The 20,598-nt window shown below is 44.9% G+C and overlaps 1 protein-coding gene across 3 annotated transcripts in view; it reads left to right on the top strand.

The window, feature by feature from the left end:
• Hhat (hedgehog acyltransferase) overlaps nt 1-20,598 on the top strand; it is a 249,454-nt gene that overhangs the window by 113,399 nt on the left and 115,457 nt on the right. For all 3 annotated transcript variants that reach the window (XM_034513689.2, XM_076941633.1, XM_076941634.1), the window contains one exon: nt 1,662-1,697. In XM_034513689.2, the coding sequence (XP_034369580.1) occupies nt 1,662-1,697 (36 nt within the window). The remainder of the gene's footprint in view (nt 1-1,661; nt 1,698-20,598) is intronic.

Here is a 20,598-nt window from a genome sequence, read left to right as displayed (position 1 = left end):
TATGTTCCTTCTGTCTCATGAATCTGATCTGCAAGTGTTTTTTGCCTCTTCCCAAACTTGCCTGCGTTCATCAGGAAGTAAACTGTTAGTGAGAATCACATGTATATCATGGAAAGTCAAGCTATAAGACTGAGTGATGTACTGGAACTCTTTAATAAAGGCGGAGGAGTTAGAGGTATAGGAACCCAGTCTGCTCTCTATTTGAGAAAGTTCACTCAGTGAGAAAGGGACATGTACTCTGACCAGACCATCAACCCCAGCCACTTCCCTTAGAGGAAGGTCAGATGCTGGTTTAGGTGTCCCTGGAGGAGAAGGAATTGGAGGTTTGGCTGTGGCCTTAGAACTTGTGATAGGAGGGGTAAAGGTTGGTGCCAACGCAGGGTGATTAGAGTGGCCTGCAGCTAGCACAGAGGGAGGGGAGGGGTCTGGAGAGGTCGGGCTAGTAGGCTCTGAGGTATCCTGGTGAGAAGAAGAAACTGAGGCAGCAGTTTGGGTTTTCGGCAGCATGGAAACAGGTTTACAATGGAAGGGAGGCAGTTTGTCAGCTGGATCTAATGGTGTAGTGTCAGCTAACAGTGGTTGAGTAGGCTTCATGGCTGAAAGAAGCTGGGGTGGGGAACAGGCAAAACACATAGAGGGATTAGAGCGAAGGTAGATGAATGCTTGGATATAGGGAACCTCTTTCCATTTACCAGACTGCTGGCATTATGTATGAAGACCCTTTAAAATGATTGGGTCTAGAGTGCCATTAGGTGGCCATTTTGAACCATTATCTAGAATGTACCAAATCCAGACCTTATTGTAGAGGTGTATCAGTTTGGAAGGCCTCAAATCAGGCATTAATTTTAGAGATTTGAGGTTTTTCAGGAGACAACACAGTGGAGTGTCTGGGGGTACAGTCAAAGACAATTTAGTGCCCACTGGGTGATGGGGGCACCCCAACATCTTAGTCCTTCAGATTAAGGAAGGACAAGCCATTGGCTGGTCCAGTGCTCAGAATCAAGAAGCCTGACAATTAAAGAAACCGAGTCAGTGAAGTTCATATGGACTTAGCAGCTGAGTGGTATGGGAAAGGCTTTGTCCAGGGCTCACAGAGGGGCCTGTGTGAGGCTGTAGCAGGAGGAGATGCCCTTCTACAGTCTGCTCAGAGCAGACCAATTGTGGAAGACAAAGTGCTTCCAGGTGGAAACTGGCAGGAACGGCAACAGGGTGGGGCTCAGAAGACAGCTAACTCACTCACTCTTCCTCCCTTCATTGTGTAGCTCTGGGCTTTCAAACAAATTTCATTTGGTTTGGGTAGATAAACACTGGGGACTACTGTTGTCAAGGGCCTTCCTACTGCAAAGTAGAGGGCACATAGCACCCACCACTGGGGTCTTCATCTCTAGAGGAGCTTAGTTTTGTAGGCACCTGCTCACCCAGAGATGGTGATTTTGCATTAGAATGACTTGGCCTAAGAAAACTTTCTGGGCTTGGTCCCCAGAGCTTCTGAATAGGATGTTGGAGGTGTAGCCTAAGCCTCTACTGCTGCTGCTGCCCCAGGGCTACACCTCAATCACCCAGGGGTAGCTGCACATTCAAAGTGCTTATAATATAAATCATGATGTCCATCGTTGCTGCAACTGTTTTATTCATAGGCTTGTTTTGTCTCTTTCAAACAGGTATTTTGATGTCGGACTACACAATTTCTTAATCAGGTAAGCCAATGCCTTTCGATCTTAGCTTTGACCAAACAGCAAAACTGTTATGGAAGAATGCAAACAGAAAACCGTAGAAAACCATAGAGAATGATGGTAGTTGAATTACTTGCCAGGAAAACATTGCTAGCACCATGTGTGTGTGTCCACCCAGTTCCACGTGAATAATGACTCAGATCTGTTTCTGTCAGGAGTGACAGACATAAACTCTCCTATAGCTTGCTTTATGCTCCTGTGATAAAACATCGTCCAAAAGCAACTTGGTGAGGAAAGGGTTTATTTAAGTTTGTAGCTCCACCATCAAAGGAAGTGAAGGCAGAACCTGGAGGCAGGAACCGAAGCAGAGAGCACAGAGGAACACAGCTTACTTGGTCATTTCTTATACAGTCCAGGCCGACCTGTCAAGGGATCGACTGCCCGTAGTAGGCTAAGCACGCCTAAAGCAATCCACAATCAAGAAAATGCTCTACAGACGTGTTCAAGGCATCCAATGGGCCTTCTCAAGGGTAGACAACCAAAATTATCCACCACATTTACTAGGATCTTACTTCCATGGATGAAGTCACTGGAGAAATAAGTAGCAAGTGAAAAAAGCAAGCTTTGTTGGCTCCTGTCAGACATCCAACAGTCCATTCGACCAGTTCTCTCCCATTGAGTTTAATCTTTTAAAACCGAGTCTATCACTTGTTTTACAGTTGTGGAAATATGACCTAGTGTATAATTGAGATTATAGACAGGAGTTTACAACCTCGTTTACTGGTAAGTTTTTACCAGGGTTGTATTATGGAACATACTAATTTCATATAGATATGAAGTTAAACAAATTAGACAGAAATTAATAGACCAGAAATTGACAGTGCTTATAAAATAGATATGATTTTGAAAATCAACTTTGTGAGATTAAAGCAATGGCTCCATGGTTTAGAACACTTGTTGTTCTTGCAGAGGTCCTGGGTTTGATTCCCATTCCTGATAACTCACAACCATCTGTAACTCTAATTCTAGGAGATCCAATGCCCTCTTTCTGGCCTCTCTGGGCACAAGGCACATACATGGTTTATATACATACAGGCATGCAGGTAAAATACACATATAAACTAAAGTAAGCTAAACTAATCTTTAAAAAACCCAACTTTCCTATGTTTTCTAAATTCTTCATAGTGACCATCATTTTTAATAATGTTAAAAAAATATTGAGATGTCTGTCAAAAACCTTGGAGGGAATAATGGTCACTGAAGAATCACTGTAAATGAAAGGCTGTGAGGGAAGTAACCATCACTGGCTGGCTTTCCTTTCTGTAAATATTGGCTCATGTTTATTGATTCGGAAAGTTTGTTAAATTCTAGTCATTGTGGCTTCTGTGCATGTCATGTGGTGGCTCAGCTTGCCTCAAGACATGATCCTTCCCCACGGGTAAGATACTGAAGGAAAATGTCACTTGTGCAGAACCTTGGCACTAGGCTGAGATGGCAATGTCCCAAGGTGTGTGTGTGTGTGTGTGTGTGTGTGTGTGTGTGTGTGTGTGTGTGGTGGAGTTAAGCCTTCCTTGCTTTCTCTCAAACTTCCTCAGAGGCTGCACCTTGGAATGCCTTAGTTTTCTTCAAGATGGTAAACATAGTGTGTGAACTCTTGATACAGCAAGGGTCAGAACAGCGTATCAGGAAGGATAATAAGCCAGAGATATAGCAGAGATGGTGTTGGACCTAAGGATCCAAAACCAGGGGATGTGCTCCCCCAGAAACACTCACAGACAAAAGATTCGATGCAACAACATAAGGTGTATTGATGATAAGATGATAACCAGTGCACTGGGGCTCCCCTACATGCAGGTAAGAGGAACCCCAAGCCAAAGCTAGAAGCAGCTTATATACCATTTTTACAGAGTTCACAAGGACAGTTAATTACTTCTTAAATAATAACCATAAAGGATTTCAAACAGCTGTTCCCAGGCCCAGTTTCTAGGTAACTCAAATTTTCACCTTATCTTTACAACAATTAGGGTCAGCTTAAGTGGCTTCTGTTTACCCAGGTGTACTGTGTTGAGGGCTCATCTCCCTGATAAACTCTTATCTTGGGCCCTTCTTCCTGGAATGTGTGTTGTGCTTGAGTCTTTGGAATGTGCTCCTCCTGGGATGTGCCTCGGGGGCAGCTAATGTTTGAGTGCTAACCGAAACACAAACTTAAGGATCTTTTAATTTTAAGTTCAAGCTGAGACCTGAAATTCTTACATTCTTACAATGGTACAAGAATTCCACAGTTAAACAGATCAGAAAAGGCTGCCTGGTAAGATAACCAAGAATAGCAGCCCCTCACCTCCCGGGCTGAACGTGGAACTCAGGGTCTTGAAATAGCAGTCCCTTACCTCTTGTGCTGGGTGTGAAACCCAGAGACTTGCTAGGTAACACCCACTACTGATCTATACCTGCATCCTAGTTTGGAGTATGGACTTGATGTTTTGGAACTTTGAATTTCATTGGAACTGTTCCCACAAGGCCTGTGGTAAACACAAGTTGGCCCTTAATTTCTCTGGTAACTTTCTTCAGGGAAGGGGTCAAGCCCTAGTTATTTACTAATATTCAAGTTGAGAAACTTGTGTGGAATGAACCTTCAACAAGCATTTATGGAGGGAGTGAATGAATGAAATGAGAGGAGGTACGTTAGGCTGGGAGACTCTGCTTCTGCAGACAGTGAACTTGCCATTTGTCTCCTAACAAGGATGGGTCTGGATGCATGGGTCAACTGTAGCTGGTGCCGGATCCCTGGTTCAAGGCCTTGTTGAATGATTGTAGCTAGTTATTCTGGTTAGTGTGTGAAACAAATGGAGCTTGGAGAGGTGTATTTTCCTCTTTCTTGTGAATCCTGGGGATTTACATCCCCTTTACTCAAAGGCAGCCAGAACAAATAATACAAACTGCTTATGGCTGGGGACTGAGTGACATCTCCACCTCCCGCACCCCAGTTTCTGTGAGCAGCTGTTTTCATCCTCTACCACATGCTGACATCCCCCCCAGAAAACGACTTAGAGACCCCAGAGTTTCTTCCTGTGTCCTCCTCTCAGCTCAGGAGTGTCAGCTCAGGAGACAGATATAACTGGTTGCTTAGAGCAGAGTGGTCCTCTGTCTCTTGAGTTCTGGGATCGGATGGGCTGGTGCTGGCTTTCCAGCTTTCTTGTTCCAAGCTTGTGAGGTGAATTACAAGAAACCAAGTGTGTTTAAGATCAGACGCAGTGGTAAGAAAGGTTTCAGTGGCCCGATGGTGCTAAAGCCAGGCTGCATGTGGAGAGGGGACATCAGCAGCACCTCTTAAGTTCTGCTCTGAGGAGGAAGGAAAGAGCAGCTGGTGCAGGGGGCGGGCTAAGTGGCTTCTACTGTTTAGCCAGCAGAATCTCAATCACCCTTCAGACACTGAGAAAGCTGCAGTGTCATCGAGCAGTGGTCAGTGGCCCTGGGGTACACTAGAGAGGAGTGCCATTTTCTTGTGCATTTATGGACAAGAGAGCCAGAGAGAGAGAGAGAGAGAGAGAGAGAGAGAGAGAGAGATTGATTTTACACTTGAGGAGTTTTTTTCAAGGGAAAATTATATTCCAGCTTGTGAAGGAAGGTGTGTAAAAGGAATTGGTACCATTTTTGGTTTGTTTTTGTTCCAAGAACTATTTATTGGCTCCAGCAAGCTCCTCAAGTGTTCTCTGGGTTGTCAGGCTTGTGCAGCCTGCCTGAGATTAATCAGCTGTGGCTCTGACATGGATGGTGGTAATGTTGTCTTCTCTGGAGTGATGTAAGCTTCCTCAGAGCCCACTCTGTGATCTCAAAGCTGAAGAATGAGCGTCCTGTTTGGTGCTAGTGCGTGCGGCACAGGGCTGAGGCAAGAAGGGCCAGTCACATGGGAAGTGTGAGCATTTTCCTCTGGGTGTTCTATGGTGACAGCAGGATAGGGGTGAACTCCATCCTTCTTTATCTTACACAAACCAGAGGAAAGGCTTCCAGGAGTCAGAACAGCCACTCACCAGAGAACCTCAGAAGACACTGCCTGGAGTTCTTCACATGTCACTACAAAAGCAAAAGGGAAAATGACCAATTTGACAAGAAAATATTGTAGAATAGAATGTCTGTCTCATTACGGACAATAGGCTGTCATGTTCAAATTTAGCTTAGTCTAGCTTTGGCAAGAAAATAAAGATTTGTATTTTTAAAAAAATTCAATTTCACTTTTCTTTCTGATTTTTTTTTATTGTTTGCATGCTTATAAATTTAAAACCATTAAAACTGTATTTTCCTATTTTTAAATATTGTATATATTTAATGTTTTTAATCCATTTCAAATGTGTATTTCAAATGGCTCTTTTTTCCTCTATAGCAAAATAATTTTACTAAAATTTCCACATTTATTTTAAACACCATGTTTGGCATATCCAAGCCATTATTTTGGCCAGAAAGAGGATACTTTGACATTTTCTTAGGATTTACAAAGGTATCAAGTATGAATGCTGCCTTGGGTGGTACTAAGGTGAATGGGAGAGGCTGTAAGCCTCCAGGGAGGATCTGAAGCTTTTGAGAAGGCTTTTGGAGTTGTTATGGCTCTTAGAAAATGAATTCCTGAAGTGATTTTTTTCTTGACAACTTGCCACAACCTAGAATCACTTGGCAGCCTCCACTGAGGAACTCTCTAGATCAGGTAGGCTTGTAGACATGCCTAGAGGGGATTGACTTAATTGTTAATGTAGGAAGATCCAGCCCATTGTGGGTGTCAACATTCTTTAGGCAAGGGTTTCTGAACTATATGAGACAGGAGACAGCTAGATGAGTGATCAAGCAAGGGTGACTCTATTCTCTCTCTGCTTTTGGCTCTGGTCTGTCTAACTGCTTGAGTTCCTCCTACTTTGACTTCCTCTCAGTGAAGGACTCTGACGTGGAGTTGTAAATCAAATAAGGCCCATCCTGATAAAGTCAGGATGTTTATCTCGGTAACTAACAAAACCAGAAAGATTCATCTCATACATGGACAGATTCTGCTAATAGCATGGTGTTTAATACAGTGCAGATTCGAACCTGTCCAAATGAAAGCACTTGTATGAAAACACACCTCACCTTTCCAATACATGATTTGTTCTGATAGAGGGAAGGTAGACCAGATGGCTGTTCACTTCTCATTCTATCTTTTCTGCTCCAGCCTTTTCGTTGTGTATGTGCTATCTCAAATTGTTGAAAGGATGGAGACTGTCATTATCGGGTTAGCTAAGCAAGCTAAAAGCCTGCCTTATGACTGACTGGTTCATGTCTCTAGTTCTTCAGATTAAGAGTTGGGTTTAAAAAATAACTTTGGGGCTTGAATTTTGAGTCTCAGTGATGTCTTAGGATTGCTGTGTCATGAAAGCCACAATATGGCTTGCTACTTTGCCCAGGTTGACCTTGAGACCTGGGCTTAAGTATCCTCTTGCCTTAGTCTCCTGAGTAGCTGGGACTACAGGTATATGTCATTGTACTTTTCACCCCTTTTAAGATAGATACTATCAGCTACAAAGTAAACTACTGCAGGCCATTGTAATGTTCATGGTATTGGTGATGATGTCTGCTCACCATCATTGCAAGTTTGTCTGGGATTGTGTGATGTCCAAAGTCTTGGGAAGAGTTTCCCTTGCATATTTAAGAAGTCAGGTGGTAAAGTGAAGGATTCATTCAAGGTAAAGGGCTCCCCAAGAAGAAGGAAGAGAGCCACCAGTGAGCTGCGCTTTGCCCATATTCAGAGATCTTTTGAGACTCCTTTGGGTTACCAGCTGGAAACTGAGAGGAGGGTTTAATGGAAAGGGGGAGGCTTCATTCCTGGGGTAAGGTCCAGGTGGTCATGGGAGGAAAATTATGGTCTGTATTTAGTCTAACAGCTTAGAAACAGCAAAGCACATGTGAATTCTGAGTCCACTGAGGAAGCCCTTGCATACATACATGTTTCTAAACACACATGGAGGCGAAAGCTATTGCATATGTTTCTAAACACACACACAGTGAAAGCCACTGAATATGTATGTCTAAATACACATGGAGATGACAGTTCCAATGCAAACACTTGCTTAGTTACTAAAGATTTAATTTCCTTTTTACTTTGCAAATGTAACACCTTTTTTAGTGTTAAGTAAATGTTTTTTAATGATGGTATAAAGCATGGTCTTACTAAAACAGTGTTCCTAGCTAAGCCTAGTATCTGTGCCTTTGTAGCCCTGCGGATCAGGTAAAGGGGACAGGTGTAAACCATATGCCACTTTATATAGGACTCAACATCTCCTGATTGTGGCATTTTGAAGAACTCAGTCCTGCATCTCAGGATAATGTATGCAAACCACTCAACACTGTGACCAGAAGCAGTGGAACCTGACAAAGGCTCACTTTGTCTTTACCTGCAGAAGAGTCACTGGGTATAAGTGTCCCTATCCTGTCCCCCTCCAGTCTGTCCTAGATGCTGTTTCCTCCCTTGCAGCCTTTCTCTAGGTCCCTGCAGGCACTGATTATGACATTTTCTGACCCCAGGATCCTCTTGCCTGAAGCTCTGTTTCTGAAGCCATGCTGGGCTGGGTGGAGCCTGGTAGGGTTCAGTATAAATGCCTAGGTGTCAAAGGCCAGCTTTGACACTACAGGGTAAACCGAGGCAGGTAGTGAGGTATGGCAACAATTGGGGGTCAGTGTTGAAAGCAGCTGATGGGGAGTCAGCACTCAGTGGGGCTGACCAGAGTCTGTCTAGATAGCAGCCAATGGGGATGCACACATGCACACGCGCACATACAGGTAGAGTGATGGGAGCAAAAGCAGGCTGCAGCAGTATATTTTTCTTAACCCATTTTATACCCCTTAGGACAAATTTTTATTACCTCAGGGTTACAAGTTACACATTCTCTAGACAAAATCACCACAAAGACATATTCTTCAAAAACAGATTAAAATCATTACATAAGAGGAAATTACAACAGGATTGTTGAGTATGCATTTCTTTTTTGAAACATATCTAACTAAACAATTCTCATCTATCTTTCTCTTCACAAGCTTATTGTAATCCCAATGCAATAATTCTCATCATAGATTAGCAAAGTTTAAGCAGGCCAAATCTACAGTAGCAAGTTTCTCCCTATGCTTGGCTGAGGACAATCTGTACTTACTAAGGAACAGGTCATCTGTCTTATGTCTTATTTTGATGTCTTGATCAACTAGACTGGCTAATTATCTGTTTTATTGTTATACTTATAATAGAATTGTTTACTTTTTATTTATGACCTTTCTATTTCATGGTGCTCACAGAAAACCTGTTACCACATTCCTAGATCACCAGACCAAGGACCTTGGGCCCAACCCAGAACAAATGCTTTCTTCGATTGTTAATTTGTCCTAAGCCTATTTTTCTTGCTACTACAATTACCTGCTTGTCAGCCATGCTGGGCTGAATGAATGATGCTGGCTTCCTCCCTGAGCCATCAGAAGTACATCTCTTTCTGGCTTCCCCTCAAATCTTGGCCTGATGTCTGGTGTCTTCTCTCATTTCTTGTCATGATCAGAGTCCATCACAGTTAGTACCAGTGGTAGAGACTGCATTCCTGGTCCCAGGCTCAGACACTCCTAATGTCTTGACACACTTTTCATCCCTTTGCTGGATGGAAGGACCTTGGTCATGGCCCCCAGGTCAGCAGTTTTTGTTCTTAGATGATGCTGTGACTCATTGCTTACTCCATGTCTGTTTCTTCTGTTGAGGAAAGTGTTGCTAGAGGGTTTTTTTTTTTTAATATGGATTAAAAGTAACAAATGGAAAGAAACCTTTTATGCTGTGAGTGTTGACATCCACAGTTTAGACACCTATATGCAATTCTATATGTAGCCATTGCTGAAGATAAATGTATCTGTTGATAAGTTAAAAATAATGTGGGGTATAAAATGGAAGGACCTGCAATATAGAGGTGCTTTTTTAAATGCGAAAGTGAAGGAAACTCTTAGCAATGGGACTGTAAGATCCCTCCCTGGTTTCTAAAGAGTGCAGATGGCTTGTTTATCAGTTGGTCATTTGCGGAGTGTTGTCTTAGTCACCTATTGAATTGCCTTCTTACATCTGAGGCTCTTCCTGCTTTCTGAGGGTCATGATATAAGGCAGAAGCCAGACATGTTCCACTGTCCTGCACACCACAGGTCTTAGAGCTCCAGAGTCTGAACTGTCATGTGTGAATGAAGATGGGACCCAGTGTGCAGCCCAGGAGTGGTGGAAGTGACACCCACTTTAAGAGAGAAAGGTCTTGGTCTAGAGCCCAGCTTTGGTCCTAAAAAGACATCATTGAGCTCTGGTGGGAAAATCTGTGAACAGTCCGTGACTGAATTGCCTCCTAGCTGTCTGTGAGGTACTTTTGGGGGTTGCACAGGCTACTGGGGTTCCCTTAATGAGTGCCTTTTGTGGTTTAACTGCAGTACATTCTATTATGTATATCTATCAAAAGATAACTAAGATAGCTACTTCCGTGATGTACAGGCAGACGCTGTGCTCAGCAGGGGGAGCGCATGATCTTCCATGAGGCTTTGCCCATCAGCTGCATCGATTCCACACACCAGAATTAAACCAAATTGCAGCTATTTTTTGCATCAGCACAAGAAACTTCCTGAGAGGTGGAAAGGGCGTGAGGTCGTGCACAGAAGCCCGGAGCGCCCTGGGCCTCCTGACGTCTCTCTGCTGTAGTGATTTTTTTTTTTTTTTTTTTTTTTTTTTTTTTTTGCTTAAATCACTTCTGCTTGGGCCTGAATTTTCTTATTTGTGAAATGAGAGAATTCTGCCAGATAAACTCTTAAGGTCCCTTCTGATCTCAGCAGCCTCTGATGAGTGGTGCTGGCATGTCTAATATTAGCTCCTGTCCAGATCTGTGCCAGCCGAAACTCTGGCTGTTAATCCCATGTGGCTATTTAAATTCATGTTTGTTAAAATTCACTGAAGTTACGACAATATTTGGATAGAATATGGAGTGTATATTTGGTTTCTTCCCCTGGATCCTAGCACAGAGCCCTTAAAACCTTTGTAGATATGCACGCCAGGAGGATCTTTGTTCTGAGCTTTTTCTTTGAGCTCGGTCCCTAGGTCCCTATGTGGATTGGCCAAGACCTTTGTGACTCCCTGAGCACCAGAAGTAGGACTCAGCTCCTGGATCCCTTAGAATTTCTATGAGATAGAAGCTTCTCATGCTAATGAGTCAAAGTCTAATAGACTCACAGCCAACCTCAGGATGGGGACCTGTTGCCAGGGGAACCAGCCATGAGTGTAGAAGGTTTGATCTTGTCACCCCTAAGCCTGGCAGGAAGAAAACTGAAGATTTTGTTGTTCATGGCCACTGTGACACTTTCATAAAAGACCAAAGGAAAAGGCTTTCCATGTTAAAGACAATATGACCTATCACCATGGGATGGGGGGGGGGGCTGGAAGGTGGAGTACCCAGAGAAGGTTAGCAGTTCCCAGCCCCTCCTTCCATGATTTGTCTAAGAAGCCCTTCCCACCAGCCTTACAGTGAACCTGTAAACATATAAAGAGCCCCGCATGGGGGCTGGTGAGATGGCTCAGTGGTTAAGAGCATTGGCTGTTCTTCCGGAGGTCATGAGTTCAAATCCCAGCAACCACATGGTGGCTCACAACCATCCCGTAATGAGATCTGATACCATCTTATGGAGGTGTCTGAAGACAGCTGCAGTGTACTTACATATAATAAATAAAAACATTAAAAAAAGAGAGAGACCCGCAACTCCCCACCTTTGTGAGACATCTTGGAAAGTGAACCGAGACTCCTACAGATATTTGGGGATTGTCGGTGTTTAGCTGGTCACTCAGAATCACTAGGAAAACAGCCAGTGGCTTGTCTGCAGTCTCTGAAGTGGGGGCTGCCTTGTAGGACTGAGCCCTGAGCCTGTGATGTTTGCTCCTTCCGTGTGTCTAGTTTCAGAAGTAGAGGCTCAGTCATAGAGAGTCAACTGCCCGGTGTCGGGGGCAGATCTCTTCCATGGCTGCTCACAGAAGGATGCTGAGTTGACAGCGCCTCTCTTAGTGGGACAAACCCAGCAGCTCAGTTGCAAAGGCTGCATTTTAAGTGTTGAGTAGTCACAGAAGCTACTGCACATTGTGTTGGACTAGGAATCATGCTCTCAGGGATGGGGGGCTTCTGCTTCCCCCAGAGATCTGCTGAGCTTTTGCTGCTTGTCTAGCTGCCATTCAGATCATGAGCAACCACTTGAGAGTCACCTGGCTTGCCCCACACAGATACCTCCTCCCATCTTCCTAAACACTTTAATCCTGTTCTCACTCCTCTTAACTGTAGCTCAAGAACACACACCAAAGCTTGATCAGGCCAGCTCAGTCAGTCAACAGGGTCTCAGGTGCAGGAGTGAGGATTGAAAAGAAAAAGACAATTAGACAAACATTATAACATGACTCCATCCAGTGCTGAGACTGAAGCCGGTTTATTTTTTCCTAGTCAGCTTTTATACCATTCTAGGTACTTGCAGAGAATAGGGTCAGTTCTTACATAAAAGACAAAGTAATCAAGGCAGTGAACAAAGAGATCACACCAGGTAGCAATCAAAGCAATAAACCAAGTCCCAGAGTCACTGGGTCTGGGGCCTTATCAGGATTACTAAGACAAAAGGGAAGTCACACATTCCTTGGCTGTGTTTACCTTGGTCCTTGCATTACCCTAAATGTGAATATTCCTATCTGAGCCCACTTCCTTGAGCCCAGTGACAAGTACTTGCCAGATTTCTATAAGTGGTACCAAAAGCTCTTCATAAAAGCTGAACCTTGGGACTATTCTAGAATTTTCTTTCTACTTTATATAGTTTCTTTTCTTGTTGCTGCAGCCAAGCCCCTGACAAAAGCAACGTAAAAAACAAAGGCTTATTTTGGTTCATGGTCTGAGGCGGTACAGTCTTGGCTCACAGTCTGAGGAGGTACAGTCGTCTTGGCTCACAGTCTGAGGCGGTACAGTCGTCTTGGCTCACAGTCTGAGGAGGTACAGTCTTGGCTCACAGTCTGAGGAGGTACAGTCTTGGCTTACAGTCTGAGGAGGTACAGTCTTGGCTCACAGTCTGAGGAGGTACAGTCTTGGCTCACAGTCTGAGGAGGTACAGTCGTCTTGGCTCACAGTCTGAAGAGGTATAGTCCATCCTGGCAGGGTGAGTCTTGGCGGCAGGAACTTCAGGAAGCTGTCACATGTCATACTGCATCTGCAGTCAGGAAGCAAAGAGAGATGGCTGCTGGTGCTCACTCCCCCTTCTTATTCAGCCCAAGACCCCAGTCTGTGGTATGGTGCTGCCCACAGTGAGGAGGTTACTGCCACCTCAGAAAACCCAATCTAGCAGTCATGCCCCAAAGGTTGTCTCCTGAGGTGGTTCTACTGCCCATCAAGGTGACAACCAGTGTTAACCATCAGAGTTCTGACCCATCTCATCTGTCATGAATCCCATTAAATGTTATTGTATCTGCCCCTTTTTCTTCATCCTGTTGGGAACATCTGACCAGGGCCTCTTTTCCTCTCTTACTGGCCCTCCAGTATGAATCTCACCTGTAGTTTCTTTGTTCCAGGGCTTCCTTCAGTCCCTGCTAGGAGTGTTGACTCAAGTACAATTTAAAAGCAAACACAAAGCTGGTCTAATTAGTGCCTTGCCTTCACATCATAACTCCAGCTGCCCCTATGCAGGTGTAACTAGTACCCTCCCCCAGCTATCTCAGACCAGTCCTCTGTTCTCTGACAAACAGTCCTCATGTCTGGTTCCTTATTGCCTCTTGTTCCTACTTTGTCAGGTGACCATAAAGGTCCTACTGTGTCATAGAACACCTGACTAAGGGATAGAGCTCAGGCTGGGGCAGGTCTCTGGAGAACGTCCACAAGGACTTTTGGGGTGACTGGTGTAAGGAAAGTATATTCAAACCCCATGGTAGGAAGAACACTATACATTCAACCACATCAAAGAGATACCTTCAATTCAGAAAAGTCTTGAGGTCCATGAGGGTGTCCCAGGGGCCTGACTTTGACTCAGAAATGGAAAGACATAAAGCTTTGATGTAGCAGGCATGGGGGTAGGGTCCACAATAGGAGCCCAAGTGCTCATGGGAGCTTTGCCCAGAATTGGGTCTACCAAAGCCATCTGGCAGAATAATTATTTCACGGCCCAACTGCTGCTCATCCAGATGTTGTGTGAGCTCACGCTCTTTTCCCGGCCCCTCCTTTCTGCTTTATGTTGTCCAGAGTAGATTCTGTTGCTTTTAACTAAAAGCTCCTGAATAATGTGTGACTGTAAGCTTACACACGGGGTAGTGGAGTACTTCACTCTGCTCTCCCAGCAGCTCAGTGTTCAAGGGGCTCTGTTATATTGTAAGACAAACAAACTTGGGAAAACTCCATCTATGTAAAATTCGTGCTAACTATGGCAGTCTTTATAACAGATGGGCAGGTCACTCACCTGTGCAGCTTTATCCAGAGCACAAGGAAAAAAAGGAAACAATTCTCGCAATAGTGTGAACATAGTTGAAAAGTTATAGCAAGTTCCTAGGAAATAAGTATCTTAGTATGTGCTAGCATTTGGCTTTAATGGTGCAGGTAACCTGACAAGAGGGAACTGGGAGGAGAGGGGAAGCCGAGTTCTCAAGGGAAAACACTCACATACTTTGCCTGAGCTTGAATGATGACTATAGCAGGAACCGGTGGGGTCACCTCTACGTAAAACACTGGGGACCATGCAGCTGCAAAAGCATCTCCTGCAGGAGGACCTAACTGAAGACTGCCTGAGAGACCAAGGATTGCTGATGCAGACAATACCAGCCAATCAGGAACGGTTTCTTGGGACCAGTGGGGCACGGGTGGAGGGTATTAAAGGAGTTTGCAGCAGGTGAGCTTGCTGTGGGTGTTTCTCACCTGCCTTAGGAGTCTGTGTTGCTGACTCTGTGCCGCCTCACCTCCAACCCCCAAGGGCAGGTAGGGTCAGGCAGCAAGTGACCACAGTGCATGGATCTTTGCTCTGTTGTTTTCACACTGGGGTCTGGAAGGATAGTGCTCACACTTGTGTCTGGGTGGGAGGGCAGTATTCACACCAGGATCTGGAGAGAACAATGCTCACACTGAGGTGTGATTCCCTTGACTATGACTCCTGTGCTTCTAAGACTACTATGTACCTCTAGTGGGTCCACAGACAATAGGCCATGGCTTTTTGTCATCTAGCTCACACTCCAAGAGTAAACTTCAGCATCAGAGGCTTTAATGGAATAATGTGTTAATATTCCAGAGAAGCAAATATGCACGATAAACTTCCCATTTCCCAGTTGTACGTGAACTATGACAGTTGAATTGTGTCTGTCGTCCTGGAATATTTATATTCAAAACTATTTGTTAAACATGTAGAGGCTCTGTATCCATACCATGCAGACAGGTCACCACTGAAGGGTTTGTAGCTGGGTTAGTGTTTACCCTTTTCCTCTGGTATCATGAAGAATACTTTCCAGTGCCATGATCTCTAGTCAGTAGGGGTGATGACTCCAGTTAGGCCCCAGCTCCATTTCTCCCTGTTCAGTGAGATAGGTAAGTGTTGTCTTCAGCACCAGGGCCTTAGCCTCATTGTAGAGGACAGCTGAAAACCTTGGAAATAGCCTGAGTCGTTTGGAGATTTCCATGGGGCCCCTTTGGCTAACGACTCAATTAGATGTAACCCATTCCTGGCACTGAGGTCTCCCTTGAGGGTAAATGATGTCTGACAGGAGTTTGGGCTTCCCTGTTATTTGGAGGACTCCACTTAGATTTCTTTCATATATATATGAAAGGAAGCTCTAGCTGGGGCTTACCCCCATCTCCCTGCCCTTTGGATTGCTCAGTGGCCCCTTCAACAGTGCTCTGCTTTCCTAACTGCTGGGGTTACGTGTGTGTACCACCATGCTGATAATAGAATTTGGGGAAATGCATGAATACCTGGAATGGTTCTGTAAACTGGCTTCTGTGAATGATCTCCATCAGTCAGCAGTGCTGTCTGCTTCTTGGAGATGAGGTCTACCCATGGCCTCTGACTTGCAGCCATATTTGGTACATTTGAGGATCATGAGCTTTGTGTCCTGTGTGTTTCAGCTCCCACTCAGTGCAGAGACCACTCAGTGACAGGGGCAGGTAGTCTCTATGGAAGGGACAGAGCCCCGAGCAGGCTCTACCCGGAAAGCAGGGCTCCTACAATGCTCTCAATAGGATCCCATGGAAAGGGAGAACCTATAAAATAGAGCCACAAGAGAAGGAAAGAGCTATTAACCCTGTGGCTGGCTTCACTTGCGACCTGGCCATTTGAAATGGAAACACTTAGAACCTGGGGCCCTGGCCTCTGTTTCTAATTGAGAGGTTACTTGCAGTCAGTCTGTTTCATAGAGTTCAGTTTGTGTGTGTTTATGAATACTGAGCCTTTTGCAGTGCAATCCATTTTGGAAATTAAAATAGGTAATTATTTCTGAACCTTTTAATCATTTTTAAGCAAAATAATGAGCTGGCAAGCATTTAGCTGAGGAAGCTCATCTGATTACACAGGCAGTGATTCTGTGGGAACGGGGTGCAAGCATACATTATGTCCCTTTGCTCTAGAGTTGCCAGGGGTGGGGGTGAGGGCTCAACTCAACTCCTCTAGGTCCTGTGGTATGTTTTTACCTGATGTTCACAGACTTGAGTGTCTACTCCCGGCTTTTCTATGCCTTGTTCTTGGACATGTTACTTCCTGTTTCTAGGCTTCTGTGCCTCATTGGTAAAGTGTTTTATGATTTAAACAGCCTCTTGTAGCTCTGATTCTCCTTAACTGTAGGATTCTTGCAACTTGACTCAGGTGGACACATTAGCACCTGAGCAACCCAGAACCATGGTCTTCTCCAGGTTCCTGGCCAGAGCTTCCTTCCGTACTATGGTGTGGCCACAGGCAGAAGACCATGAAGACCCATGATAGGACAGAATGGTAGGGGTTTCTAGAGTATTCCATACAATAGCTAAAGAAGAAAACAAGCATTCATGGCCTAACCAGAAAGCTAAGCCAGCTAGACATGCTTTTGTCCAGGCCTTCTGTATCTGTTGCAGGATGCATGGGGAAGAGAGCAGCCCATGGGCAATGTGAGCGGAAAACTTGAGGACTGTGTCTTAATTAACGAATGGGACTTTTGTTCTGCTTTCCTTTCCTGAGCCAAAATATCTAGGATGTTTCTTTTCTTGTCAGCCTTATCATTATCACTCTTTAATCCCGTTGGTTGCATCACATCTTCCTGTCTAACAGGCGGGGACTTCCAGGATGACACTTTGTTAAGTTAAATTTCTTCGGAAACGCCAGCACCGAGAGGCGAAGTACACACAGAGACCCATCTCTAACCAGGCAGTTGTCTGCAGTAGATGCCTGCTGGGAATGTGAAACTCAGTTTTCTCCAGTGGGTGTCACTGGGCACGGCCACACTCCAGGCAGGCCTCATACCCAGGAGCAGCTGGCCAACACAACATACACACCATGCGTTTTTGTTTGCTTTGGTAATTTTTGTCTTATTAACTTTTTTCTTTTTATATTGTCTGCTTTGTTTTTTTCTTTTTCCTTTATCTGGAGAGAGAAAACATGAAGCTGGGTGGGGAGGAAGGTGGGGAGGAGCTGAGAGTTGTTGGGGGAGGGCAAAGAATATGACCAAATGTATTGTCTAAAAAAATACAATTAAATATTCATTTAAAAAGAAGTGTCTACTAAAGTGACCAACCACAGAGCAATCCTTGACAGCTAAGAAGCTGGCACTGGGAGCTGGACCTAGTAAACATGGGGACTTCAAAGAGAGGTAGATGTCTTCAATGAGGGTGCTAGACCCTCACTTCTCGGCCCTCCCAGGGTTCCCAGAATGCACTTCAGCATGACCAGGTACAGGAGCTGGACAAAGCAGAGGTAGGTGGCATTGAGAAGCTGACTGGTTTTTTCTGGGGCTCTGTGGCTTCAGCAGTCATGTGCTTCTGGCAAGTTCAGGTTCCACATTCAGGGACAGTCATGCCCAGGAAAGCAGGCATGTCCAGAAACACTCCATCCCTAGGCACTGCCCCTGGCTTGTGTGGAAATGTTTGTACTTACCCGAGCTTCACAGATGACATCTACCATGTGCTACTCTTATGTGCCTCTGGGACAGGGTCTCACCATTTATGCACAGTGTTCTCATAATTGTGTTGTCAAGGGCAAAGCAGGTCTGTGAGTTCAGCGAGCCATCATTGTTTTAAACCGAGCTCTGAGAGGGTCTTGTAGGTCTGCCAATGAAATTAATTGAACCAGAGGTTTGGGGCTTCTCATAACCTTGGCTTTTTGTAGGAAGGAAATAAAGAATTTGATAATTTAGCTTTACTAAATTTTCTTAAACTGATGAGAAATTATTCATGGCTCTTTTTAAAAAAAAAAATGAAATAAAGAGAAAGAGGAAAGACACAGCTTAAATAACTCTGACCACACGGCATCTTCATGGAGAATACACATTGGTTCCCACATCCCTGTGGGAGGTAGACCAGAGGATGGGGAGCTGTGGGGGATGGGGTGGGGGAGTGTGGAGCTGCCCTGCAGCAGAGAGCATGCTGAGCAGGTGCTGGCTGCTGGCTCTCCACTAGGGGAGCCTCTCCATGCTGGTTACTCTGGTGTTTTGCATGGCACTGCTGAGCAGGCTGCTGTGGTCCCTGGTGGGGCCTGACTCCATCCTGGCTCTGCTGGCTTATGTGGAGCCTGTTTTCCCCAGGTTTCCTGCTGTGTCACTGTGCACAGGTGGCTTGTACACCCTAGTCATATGTAACTTCGGTTACCTGTTTGTCCACCCACCCACAGGGACTCTTCAGCCTGGGTTTGTCTTTCTGTTTTCCACCAGTGAGATCCTAGCAGGACATGATGCTGGAGGTAGAGAGATGGCCGAGCACTAGGGTTTTCTAAAGTAGCCTTAATCAGCCTCCTGCTTTTTGTGGGATTGCTCAGTTACGATGAGGTGCCAGGAAGAGGAAGTGGCTTTCTTTGCCTGTGAGCATGGTGGCTACTGTGCACCTTACCCCAGGAGAGACCTCTCCATCCAGGCCAGAAGAGCATGCCTGGTTCAGGTTCCAGTCATGGTCTGCTGAATGGGAGGCAGTACCTGGGTCAGAGGGTCATGTGAGGCCCAGGTCAGATGATCTGGTTGTAAGTAGTCTCAGAAGTGAGTTCCTAGTACATTGGGGAATTCCTGTGTGTAACACTGTGGGCCAGAGCCTGGGAGATACGGCAACCCTTCTTTCTACTCTCCGAGGCAGAAAAAACTCTCCTCTGTTTTCAGGGGTGTAAGAGAACCATGTAGCTATCTTACATGTATTGATAAGCTGGTTGGTAGTTTTCTAGATATTGGCTGGAGCTACTGGGGCTGAAGAGAAAAATGGAAAAGCATGAATGGTAGGCAATTCTGTCTACGGGTCAAAAGTCAGTCAGTCTGTCTGTCTCTATCTCTTTATGTCTCTGTTTGTGGTATATATGTAGTATGTATATGGGATTGTGTATTTGTGTGTATGGTGTGGTTATGTGATTTGTATATGCGTGGTGTGTATGTAGTATGGTATGTTCATGTGCATGTATGTATATTGTGTACTATGGTATGTGTGCACATAATAATACAGTGTATGTGGTTATATATGGAGAGTCGTGTGTGTAGTGTGAGGTATGTGTCCCTTCTGCCTGCATGAAAAATGCAGCAAAGTTTCAGTTCAGAATCCTGGAATGTGGGAGAATTCTTGTGAATTGCATAGCAACAAATGACAGGAATAACATGCCAAGCCAACAGCAGGAACCATGGGAACACACGCAGAGGGTCGAAGTCATAGCATGACCCTGAGCTCTGAATTACAGTCTGTAGCAGCCTGGAATGTCGCAATTTAACTGTAGCCTTACTCAGCTTCCCCTCTGGGGTTATGGTCATGGGCATGGGCTTGTCAGGTTCTTTTACTGGATGTTGCTGGCTACCCACATGCCAGTGACCAAGTAATATATCCACCTTGATGTGGTGAAACCTTTCTAATGATGGGAGGAGGGCTTAGAGTTTTATAAGTTCCTTGGCACCCAGCACGTCTATAAAGTCTGTGAGCGCCTAAAGGCATGTTCTATGGCACTTGGAGCCATCCTTGCACCCACACCCAGCCCAGACCTCTGGACTCCTGTCATTTTCTGAGCTTTTTTCTTTTTCTTTTCTTTTCTATTTTTTTTAAAACAAGTGTCCCCACTGTATCAAGTTCTACAGGCCTTTACACTGGTCACTTTTTCATAGACCATGGTACGGTACTTCCACCCTTCTTCCCACTGGGCAGTCAGCTGCTGGCTTGTGTGCAGGGGGATAGCTAGGCATACTGGCTCAGCACCACCTCGCTGTAGGGGTGTGTGTGTGTGTGTGTGTGGCTTCAAGCATCTTGCTGCTAATTGAATTCTTCCTTCCTGTGCAGTGCTATGCTGTCCATTTGCTCTGGGACTGGAAGACTCCCAGGGAGGGAACCATCCCTTCTCTAGAGCTGGAGATTTTCTATATCTGAATTAATAGCAAGTTCATGTGCCTGGTAATCAAGAGACTAGCAGAGATATCTGCCGAGCACATGCCCTACAAGAGGCCATTTAGGCTAGATGTTCGCTGTGAAGTGGGGTCTCAGACTTGTCACTTGCACATGACTTATTTTGGTCATATTCCTTTGGTTATATTCCTCTTCACTCCTAACTCTTCCCAGGGACACCTTGAGCTCCCTTCTGGCCTCATGTCTTTTTTTTTTTTTTTTTTTTTTTTTTTTTTTTTTTTTTTTCTCACTCTGTGCTGCTCAAATTCTCATGAGTGTGGGATCTATCAGGAACCACACCCTTAAAGGAAACTGACTCTCCTTTCCCCTGTATCCATCAACTGACAAGA

This window comes from Arvicanthis niloticus, chromosome 10 (genome assembly GCF_011762505.2).
Source record: "Arvicanthis niloticus isolate mArvNil1 chromosome 10, mArvNil1.pat.X, whole genome shotgun sequence".
Classification (NCBI taxonomy): domain Eukaryota; kingdom Metazoa; phylum Chordata; class Mammalia; order Rodentia; family Muridae; genus Arvicanthis; species Arvicanthis niloticus.
This window is presented reverse-complemented; position numbering and strand designations above follow the sequence as displayed.